Source organism: Pundamilia nyererei, unplaced genomic scaffold (genome assembly GCF_000239375.1).
Source record: "Pundamilia nyererei isolate P.nyererei 1_Seehausen unplaced genomic scaffold, PunNye1.0 scaffold00035, whole genome shotgun sequence".
Taxonomy (NCBI): Eukaryota; Metazoa; Chordata; class Actinopteri; order Cichliformes; family Cichlidae; genus Pundamilia; species Pundamilia nyererei.
The window spans coordinates 3,474,327-3,484,505 of NW_005187436.1; the positions used below are offsets into that span (position 1 = coordinate 3,474,327).

Consider the following 10,179-nt stretch of genomic DNA (forward strand, 5'->3'; position numbering starts at 1 on the left):
AGTTTAATTTTACAAGAACATCTTTCCAAATACATATTTATTTGATCCAAGTGATACCTCCTCTTTTGCTGCAAGATAGATAGCAAGCATATAGTGCATATACGGTTAGAGTGGGACGTAAACAAAGGCTTCAGGTGCATTATATTATCAACCCACGATTAGGAAGCAGGTATGGGAGGAGTCAGTGCTAAAGCTGCGTTCACTCATGGAAATGCATTCACCTACACTAGGGGAGCATTAATCATACATACAGTACACGTGACATCACTGATCAAGTCACCACTGAAAGCTGCAAACAGTCTGAGGCTAATGGTTGGCTAGTTTTCAGAATATGGCATTCGCCCTTGCAACAGTGTTTTAAGATGCACTACTATTTCATATTCCTATGCTGGAAACACCGGAACAGCAATCCATCAAGGAACGCGTCACTTTATCAGTTATGCACATTGATATGGTACTTATATGTTTTAATATGAAGTTTAAAGGTAGACATACCAGTATAATACGTTTCACTATGTCATCAAAGTTTTTTTCTCTAAACACTGTGGTGTCAAAATACCATTAGACAAAACAAACACTTATTTTGCATTAAACTGAATATTACTAAGGTATACTCACAAGTGAGAGTGCGGTAACGCACATAATCCTCTTAGAAGACTTCAGGTATTAGGTATTATGCTGATCCATTGTGAAGAGTTGTTCTGTGTCCTACATACATAACACTGGCCACTGCAACAGTTTGTTTGTGCCACAATAGCTGACAGTGGAAACCTGTGTTTGGATATGTTTGCACTTATGATTTTGCAAGATGTTATTCTCTGGTAAGTCTGAACCTTTTTGTTCTCTTTGGATAAAGCAATTAGATTGGCTCCTTGCTTTAAATTTTGCATCACAACTCTAGTCTTTCATGTTGTGCAGAAACCAGCATTATGCAAAGAAAGTAACTGTAACACTTTATAAATGGATCTATGAATACAGTGGGGAAAATAATAATTTGATGATCTGCTGAATTTGTTTGTTTTCTCGTTTTCAAAGAAATAAACAGTCTCTGATATTTATGGTTGTTTTTTTTTTTTCAATGGAGAGACACACAATATCAACAAAAACTCCAGAAAAAAATGACATAGAACAAATTAGCCACTCTTTAGTTGCCTTGTATGTTTTGGATCATTGTCATGCTGGAAGACCCATCCACAACCTCTCTTCAGTGCTCTAGCTGAGGCAAGGACATTCTTGTCCAAGATTTTGTGGTACGCAGCCCCGTCCTTTTGTCCCTCAATGAGAGGATCTCTCCTGTACCCAAAACATAATGTTTCCACCACCGTGTTTCCACCAAGGTGAGTCGAGTTGAGGTCAAAGATCTTGATGTTTATTTCATCTGACCACAGCAATTTATCCCAAGCTTTCTTTAAATTGTTTAGATCTTTACTGGCAAACTTCACATGAGCCTATACATGTGGCTTCCTTATTAGAGTTACTTTGAAGCTCCACACAGAGGGTGATTGAGGGTCATTTTCTGTGTCTTACATTTCCTAATAGTCACATCAAGTGTTGTCACCTTCCCACCAAGCTTTTTGCTGATGGTCTTGTAGCCCGTCCCTGCCTTGTGCAGGTCTGTAATCTTGCTCCTGACATTCTTTGACAGCACTTTACTCTTTAGCCTGTGGGAATGCAGAGGTTGGAATGGAAGAAACTGATTATGTGGACGATTGTGCTTCATGCACATAACTATTTAAGAACAGAAGTATCAAATCTTTATTTCGCTCAGTGACATGCAAATGACTTTATAACCTTTATATAATGTGTTTTGTTTGATATTCTGTCTCTCTTTGTTAAACTAAAACTACCATAAAAAAACAGATTTAATTTTGTTGTAAGTGAGCAAACAAATAATTGTTTTCCCCATGATAATACTATGACACATAATAATGGATACATTTTAGTTATGAATAGTCCAAATGCCTTGAGATACGTGTATACTATTAATATCTTTTCCAAATGCAATTTTATCCCTGTTTTTCCTTTACTGTACTATAGACTGGGTATTCCATGGATTTGAAGATGTGAAATGAGTCACATCACTGGAGTTTTGAATTCTGCCACCCCATGGTCTTCTGGGGAGAGAACTGGACTCCACCAAATTTTATTTATGCACCTTATTTCAACCTAGCCAAAAGCAACACTGCTGCTGGAGAAAAATGTATTGTACCAGAAGGAAGCGACTGCAGCTGAGCCGAGTTCTTTTTCTCCTCTCTGGGGTTTTCCTCTGTACCCTCTACCAGCTGACCATCAGCACTAGACTGTACGAGCCTTTGGCAATGCCTCAAATTGCACAGGATAGTGGGGAAGGTTCAGCAGAGGGGGTTGAGGAGATTGCAGATCTGGGAAAGGCTCTAACTACAGCATATGATTTAGAGCAAACTGAGCAAAGAAACACAACGTATGATGTCCATAATGCAACTACAACTTCAGTATCCACAACATCTACCACTACTGAATCGCCATTATTCCCAACAACAAATCGGACTCTTGTGCATTGCATCTATGTGGCACCTGAACTTCCGGAGACACCCACGCCAGCTCCTCCTACAACTACCGTCCCACCAGCCTTTCCGGGTGAAGCGCCACATATGAAGGGTGATTACCCAGAGGACATTTTTTCAATCGAAGATCGCAGACGTGGCTGGGTGACCCTTCACATTATTGGGATGATGTACATGTTTGTGTCACTTGCAATTGTGTGTGATGAGTTTTTTGTTCCTGCTCTCGGGGTAATCACAAACAAGTTGGCAATCTCTGATGATGTGGCTGGCGCCACCTTCATGGCCGCCGGAGGTTCTGCCCCTGAGCTTTTTACCTCTTTGATAGGAGTCTTCATTGCCCACAGCAACGTGGGTATTGGCACAATTGTGGGCTCAGCAGTTTTCAACATTTTGTTTGTGATTGGAATGTGTGCTTTGTTTTCTCGGGAGATTCTCCATCTGACCTGGTGGCCTCTATTCAGAGATGTGTCATTCTACATACTTGGCCTCATCTTTCTAATTATCTTCTTCCTGGATAATGTCATAATGTGGTGGGAGAGCATGATGCTGGTGGCTTGTTACACTGTCTATGTCATTTTCATGAAGTTTAATGTGCAAATAGAGCGTGCATTCAAGACCCAACTCCACAAACACAAGAGCATTGTCAAAGTTATTGCTGTAGAGGAACCTGACAAGGTAAGATCTCCTATTAAAGAATTCATCAAAGCTCTTATCCTCAGTCAGACAACTAATAAGTCTGTTGTCTGATATCTATATTGAAAAGTTTTCTCCATTTTCACACAAACCCATAAACTACTGGTAACAGAAAACAACCTAATGAAACTTTTGAAGAGCTAGGCATACTAGCTAGGTATTAATGCATTCCTGCTGGAGAGACATAAATCAGCAGATTTTAAGATATTTAACTAGTAGAGGTTTTTGTAGGGATTATTATTAGCAACTAGAAAGCAGTTTCGTCACATGATATATACGTAGCTTTTTATAAAAACAAAAACACCCCAAAGCTAATCAGCTGCAGCAAATGAATGCTTTCCAGAGTTATAGCTCCTTTAGCATCCATGTATAGCGTGTCCAAACCAAAACAGTGTGACTGAGGCTTAACTTACACCAAGTAAAGGGTTTAAGGGTTTGTTCATACTCAGGGTTTTTGAGGGTGGGACTCCCAAAAAGAGAACATTTTATTCCTTGTTGAAAATGCTATTTCATATCATTTAGAATCATTAATAATTATTTTATGGGGATAATGGATACAATAAAAATACTGTCATCCTCTGCATTTAAAAAATATATATATCTGACATCATCAAGTCAGGCAGCGTGTGCAATGAGTGAACTAGTAATGCATTAAATTATAGCACTAATATAAAATCTACCAGAAAGAACTTTGTTTTATCTCTGCCGCTGAATGATCATCACTGAACAAAACATTGTTGCACACAGACTAATGGAAACGGTGAGGATAATGCCCCTCCTGCTCCAGAGGACAAGAATCGTTTAAAGGTAAAAATCAATTCACCAACCAATAAACTGCAAGAAGAAAGTCACAAAAAAATTCTTTATACCCTTCACACTCACAGTCTTATTTTGTAAATAATTAAGACAAGTGCTAGCTCCCTGCACTAGTTAAGAAAAAAAAAAACAGCCACTATATCCACTATTGCATGTTTAACAGTGATGTGCTATTATCTGTACAGTGACTAGTTATCATGACCTCAGCTGTCTCTTTCCCCAGTTGAAGCCATCCCTTCAGCGAGGTGGGAGTTCTGCTTCTTTACACAACAGCACAATGAGAAACACCATCTTCCAACTCATGATTCATACATTAGACCCTATAGGTAATGGTGAGTACTATTTGATAGCTGTGAATACTGTTTGATGACTGATAACTGTGTACCAAGTGCTTTTATAATAGCTGTCTGAGTACTATGTCCTTCTCATTCTAAAATGGATTAGCAAAGTGTCCCACATGAAGGCAGCACTAAGTCCAGATTGATACTAAGCAGATAAATACCTACCTCAGTCTGTAGAGGGATCCATTTAGAGGCCTGTAGGAGAACAGGAAGAATATCACCAGGGTATAGCTGCAATACACTCTAGAAAAAGTCAGTTAGTGCTTGATGACCAGTGTTGGGTAAGGTACTTAAATTAGTAACTTAGTTACATTACTAGTTACTTCTATCAAAAGTAACTCAGTTACTTCAAGTTAATCGTTACTTTCAAAGTAACTAGTTACTAGGGAAAGTAACTTTGGTTTTACTCAGAATTCTCTTGTTAATGTGTTGCTTCCATAACTGGATACCCAGCAAGATTGCCAGTCTTCTAGCTTGCTTACTTGCCACAAGTGCACTGTGCCACCTACCAATAGAAAGGAAAAAATGATGTGCATATTTCCACGAGAGAAATCCCACACCTGGAGAAATCCCACACCGTTGACCGCCGCCACGATTCTAGCCTACGTCACAGCGTCATGTGCGCTTTTTACATCCAACACAAAAACTGCAGTCGTGGTGCTTTCGATTGTACGCAGAACTCAGAAATTCGGCCTTCCGAATAGGAAGATGTAGGTAACACCAGACTGCAGATGAGCTGCATACAGGGCTGGACTGGTTCATCAAGAGTTGGGAGTTCGCCTTGTAATCGGAAGGTTGCCGGTTCGAGCCCCAGCTTGGTCAGTCTCGGTCGTTGTGTCCTTGGGCAAGACACTTCACCCGTTGCCTACTGGTGGTGGTCAGAGGGCCCGGTGGCGCCAGTGTCCGGCAGCCTCACCTCTGTCAGTGCGCCCCAGGGTGGCTGTGGCTACAACGTAGCTTGACATCACCTGTGTGTGAATGGGTGGATGACTGGTTGTGTAAAGCGCTTTGGGGTCCTTAGGGACTAGTAAAGCGCTATACAAATACAGGCCATTTACCATTTAAACTCCATCTAAACTTGGTTTATTTCTGACCCAGATGGACTGCAGGTTATAACTTCTTACCTGAAGTTCAGTTCACCTGACACTCGGACCGGCGGCCGCCTCGGTTCTCTGCTCCTCCTTTCCCTCATCCACCTGCTGGCTTCCACCACTTGCTAATGTTACTGAATCTGTGGAAGCTGCGATAGCCACCACACGAAGTAACGAATAACGACCCTATCCAAATCCCAGTAACGATTAATGCGTTCCTGATTTTGGCATAATAACTAGTCACCGTGCTCGTTACCACAATAATACCGTAGTTACTGTAACGTGTTACTTAATAACGTTAGTCCCTACACTGATGATGACGGGGTTTTCTTTCCCTTAAATTAGTTAAAATGCAATGATTTAGAAGATGTAAGCTGGGTTGACAGTGTGATGATGGGCTGACCTATCCAGATTTGACATTTGAGAAAATGGTTACAAAGATTATCTATGTTATACGTTTGAGCTGAAAATTCCCTTTAGCCATGAATGCTTTGTAATCTGAAAGCAGAAAGGTACTATAGATGTGCAAGGGTCTTTACGAGCTAGCAACTAGCTATGAAATGAAGATAAATTTAGAATAAAAATAGTCCAGAACACAACACCTTCTTCCTGTTTTTACTGTTGTTATTCCCACCCCAGACACATCTGGCCAATAAGCAGGCTGAATATTCTCACGCTCGATCTGATATTGCTTAGTGGTCTTCAACTAGGAGTCTTCAACTCCTAGTGTGAATGTGATCCGACAGTGATTCAAGCCATGGCTTGAATCACTGTCGGATCACATTCACACTATAAACAAACTTCAAGGAGTTCATTTGCACCAAGACCACCTCCTCTAAAGGCTCTTGGTGTGGTTACTGTGTTCACATCTGCACAAACATACTGCATGAAGGGGGGAAATGAACCAGAGTTTGATTTAAATGGGCTAAACACAGCAGGCATGAAAACACCCTGAGATCCATCCAAGAAACATCAGTGACAGAAGTAATTCTGTCAAGCAATAATTTTTAGTCAATCAAACCTTTTCTCATGTCTGGGGAGCACTATCAATAGAAATACTCTACTCTGTTATTATGTACCTTGGGATGAGTGTATTTAGTCCAAAATATGAGAAGTTGAAAAATTGACTGCTGACGCTGTCTTTCTGTGGTTTTTGCTGTACTACTGGTAATATTAATAATTATTTTAGCCTCATTGTGAGGAATGGCTGTGTGGTGGACGCAGATGAACAGTCCAGTCTTTGTTTATCCCCCCTTTTCATCATAGCAATTTATTAGTGTGCCGTATTTGCAATCAAACTAAGGCAAGAAGTTTAGTATAAAGCAAAAGAAAAACAAGTAACCTCAACTTAAACACTGATTATCCAAAAAGTAAAATAAACTATTAAGAAAGCAATTCTGTAGTACATCCATTGTGGCCTACTCACCATTATGACCTAACATGCAATGCTCCTGGAAAGTAGCTGACCATATAGTCAGTAGCTCCTCCCACTCCAGGAAATGACAATTAAATATCAGTTAAATACTAAATTAACTTATAGTAATTCTCAATCTAAAGTGCAGTCTGATGAAAAGATGAGCAATAAGTTAATCAAATACAAATCTTAACCACCAACATTTTCAATCAGGCTCTCTTTAGGGTTTCATGACTACCGTAATATAGCAGCAATATACACATAATGAATCTAAATTAAAAGCACTTTGTACTGTGTTTAGGGCCCTCCGTGTGACGTCTGTGATTCAAATTTTATTTTGCCACTTTGTGTGTTTGTAGGGAAATTTAAGGAGAAAGCTGAAACTCTGAACAGCGTGGCAAGAAAGAAATCAGACGCCAAAGACAAAAGTGAAGGTAACATTGAAGGATGTGAGCGTCATTCACTGACTAGAGACTGACACCTGCTTAGTATCATTATCAATAGCTGGTCTGCAAAGCATTAAAATGACATGTGCAAAATGACTTAAAAAAAAAATAGGTTTTTTGTTCAACATCAGTAGATGTCGCTATATGCCAACTATCATAATAAAACAACTGTTTCCCCATTGTAGTAATATTTTAGCTTATACCTTGGAAACAGTTAGTACACACTAGTTAAAAAAATATATATATATACTGTATGACGGTGGCGTGACTTTTACACAAAGGCAAGCAGAGATTCCCCAGCCTCCAGAATACACAAACAAACATATTATTCCACTTTTTAACAGTTTAACTAGTTAAACTGGAACAGATTAAAACATACCATTTTTGCTGTCTGTCTGCACTTTACATGGATGTCTTCAGCTTTTGGCACTCTTTCCTGACTGAAGAATTTTAAAATATTATTACTTTTATAACTGAATATCTACTATATTACCAAATATTACTTGCTAACAAACTGAGAATGACAGGAGGTGGAGGAATTTGCCAAATAACATTTTAGCAAAAAAGTAATAAAACAACATGGTCAGAGCAGCCCTCTCCACCGTCATCACAGCTTTCCTTGTGAATGTAAGGAAGTATTAACAACGTTTTTAACATTTCTCTGCATCACACGTTGGCCAAGGTGGTTAGCAAGACGAAACTCATCTGTTAGGATGCTAAATCACTGAAGCTTGTTTACTTGTTAATGCTAGCTTTATGTTTTTTTTTTCTTTGACATATTTGACATGTCAAATTGCATGTAAAAACCAAGTGCATATAACTATGCAGAGAACTCAAGGAATGTAAAGGTATATAGCTAAGAAGACAGTGAGTGAATTCAGCTAATGCATTGACTGCAGTTCTTCCTGTAATCAGTCCTGAAGTCTTAAATGAAATTAAAGTCTTCCAGATAACTGCATAAGGGCCCGCAGTTAATAAGCAAACTCTTTGGGATTCCTTTCACAGATGGTGGGGAAAAAACTGAGCAGAGCAAAGAGTCAGAACCAACCCCAGCTGCAGAAGAAGAAAAGAAGGAGCAGCCAGAGGACAAGAAGGTACTCTCCAACCATGTCCTGGTGGCTTTCAAAAAGCCCAGAAGTCAGTCTTTGATTCCTGTCTATGTAAGAGTCAATGCACAGATCAATGATACAACTTGTGGGCACCTGCTTCCTTAGGATGGTTTGACTTTTGTTTCTTTTTATCATACGTTTTTAATTGCGGTATCTTTCCTACTTCAGGAAGATGTACCAGCAAAAGATGATGGGTCAGGAGAGTCAGACGACTCTGAGAGCGACGAAGAGGACAGCGATGATGAAAGTGACGAGTCCAGTGAAGATGAGGATGATGATGAGGATAAAGACGAAGAAGAAGATGAAAAAGACGATGAACCTCTGTCTTTAGAATGGCCCGATACACGTCGAAAGCAAGCAACCTACCTCTTCCTGTTGCCCATAGTTTTCCCTCTGTGGCTTACCGTCCCAGATGTTCGCAACCCGGTGAGAGATACCATAATATTTCTGATATCAGCTGTGGTAATTTAAATCATGCTGCATTTTGCTTTTCCATAACTCACTTTGTCCTATAGAAATCCAGAAAATTCTTTGTTGTCACCTTCCTGGGCTCTATTCTATGGATTGCTATCTTCTCGTACCTCATGGTGTGGTGGGCCCATCAGGTCAGTTACTTTAGATACAAATACTCTGCTTTGTTTCCTGTTGATGTGCATTGACACACAGTATCGCTTAAAAGATCTGTGTAAACTAAAAGCTGAGCACCTAAAAATCTTGTTCATCTTCCTAGGTGGGTGAGACTATTGGCATCTCAGAGGAAATTATGGGCCTGACTATGCTGGCTGCGGGGACCTCCATCCCTGACCTCATTACCAGTGTGATTGTGGCTCGTAAAGGCCTGGGAGACATGGCTGTGTCTAGCTCTGTGGGCAGTAACATCTTTGACATCACTGTGGGGTGAGCCTCTATAGCTGGATCGTCATCAATTTCGTTTTTAAAGCTGCTTAACACAAACTTTAATAATTCCTTTCTCTCCCTTTTCTTTATGTTTTTTCACTATCATTTTATTTAAAAGTCTCCCAGTCCCTTGGCTCCTGTACTCAGCCATCCATAGTTTTGGTCCAGTGGCTGTCAGCAGCAATGGGCTCTTTTGTGCCATTGTGCTGCTCTTCCTCATGCTCCTCTTTGTCATCATCTCCATTGCTTCCTGTAACTGGAAGATGAATAAGGTGCTGGGTTTCACCATGTTCCTCCTCTACTTTATCTTCTTGGTGCTCAGTGTTATGTTGGAAGATCGTATCATCATCTGCCCAGTTTCCATCTAATTCTTTCTGCTGAACTGTTAACCTTTTTGGGAAAGGATCTCACGAGCATAGACCTGGATATCTATAGGAAACATTCAGAAAGCTACGTGCTCTGCATTGTTACCAGTGAAGTGTCTGGTATGTCAGCAGCAATAAAGCGTTTTCTAGAACCCGATACTCACTTATAGAAATGATGGCAGCTTTTAAATTGATTTTCATAGTACACGGGGAGATGCATGACTACTGTCTAATACAGTGTAGATTTTGCGGTGTAAGACCTAACAGAGATGTTAATGGGTTTTTTATGCACTGTCTATGAAATGCAAGTAAAAGTGTTAGTTTGTGGACACATCTTGAAAAACGTAGGCTACTAAATGTGTATTTTGTATCATCATAAGTAAATGATTTTGTAAGAATCATGATAGGGACCCTGAGCTTGCTTGAACTTTTTTTTTCAAAAATCATGAAAAATCATTGAAAAA

At 39.8% G+C, this 10,179-nt stretch overlaps 1 protein-coding gene across 2 annotated transcripts; it reads left to right on the forward strand.

Moving 5' to 3' along the window:
- Positions 1-700: 700 nt before the first annotated feature.
- slc24a1 (solute carrier family 24 member 1) lies at positions 701-10,162 on the forward strand. Of its 2 annotated transcripts, none has more exons than XM_005730046.2 (10): positions 701-821; positions 2,038-3,218; positions 3,984-4,043; positions 4,276-4,384; positions 7,258-7,332; positions 8,350-8,438; positions 8,622-8,879; positions 8,969-9,058; positions 9,184-9,350; positions 9,469-10,162. In XM_005730046.2, the coding sequence occupies exons 2-10, from the start codon at positions 2,199-2,201 to the stop codon at positions 9,716-9,718; spliced, it is 2,118 nt and encodes a 705-aa protein (XP_005730103.1). In that variant the 5' UTR covers positions 701-821; positions 2,038-2,198; the 3' UTR covers positions 9,719-10,162. The 2 variants fall into 2 exon arrangements, with proteins under 2 accessions (XP_005730103.1, XP_005730104.1); XM_005730047.2 differs by having other exon boundaries at positions 4,276-4,378.
- The last annotated feature ends 17 nt before the right edge of the window (positions 10,163-10,179 follow it).

Coding starts and splice junctions, on each gene's coding strand:
- slc24a1 (XM_005730046.2), top strand. CDS start 2,199: ATGTATTGTACCAGAAGGAAGCGACTGCAGCTGAGCCGAGTTCTTTTT. Junction 4,385..7,257: donor ATTAGACCCTATAGGTAATG/GTGAGTACTATT, acceptor GTGTGTTTGTAG/GGAAATTTAAGGAGAAAGCT. Junction 9,351..9,468: donor ATCTTTGACATCACTGTGGG/GTGAGCCTCTAT, acceptor TTTATTTAAAAG/TCTCCCAGTCCCTTGGCTCC.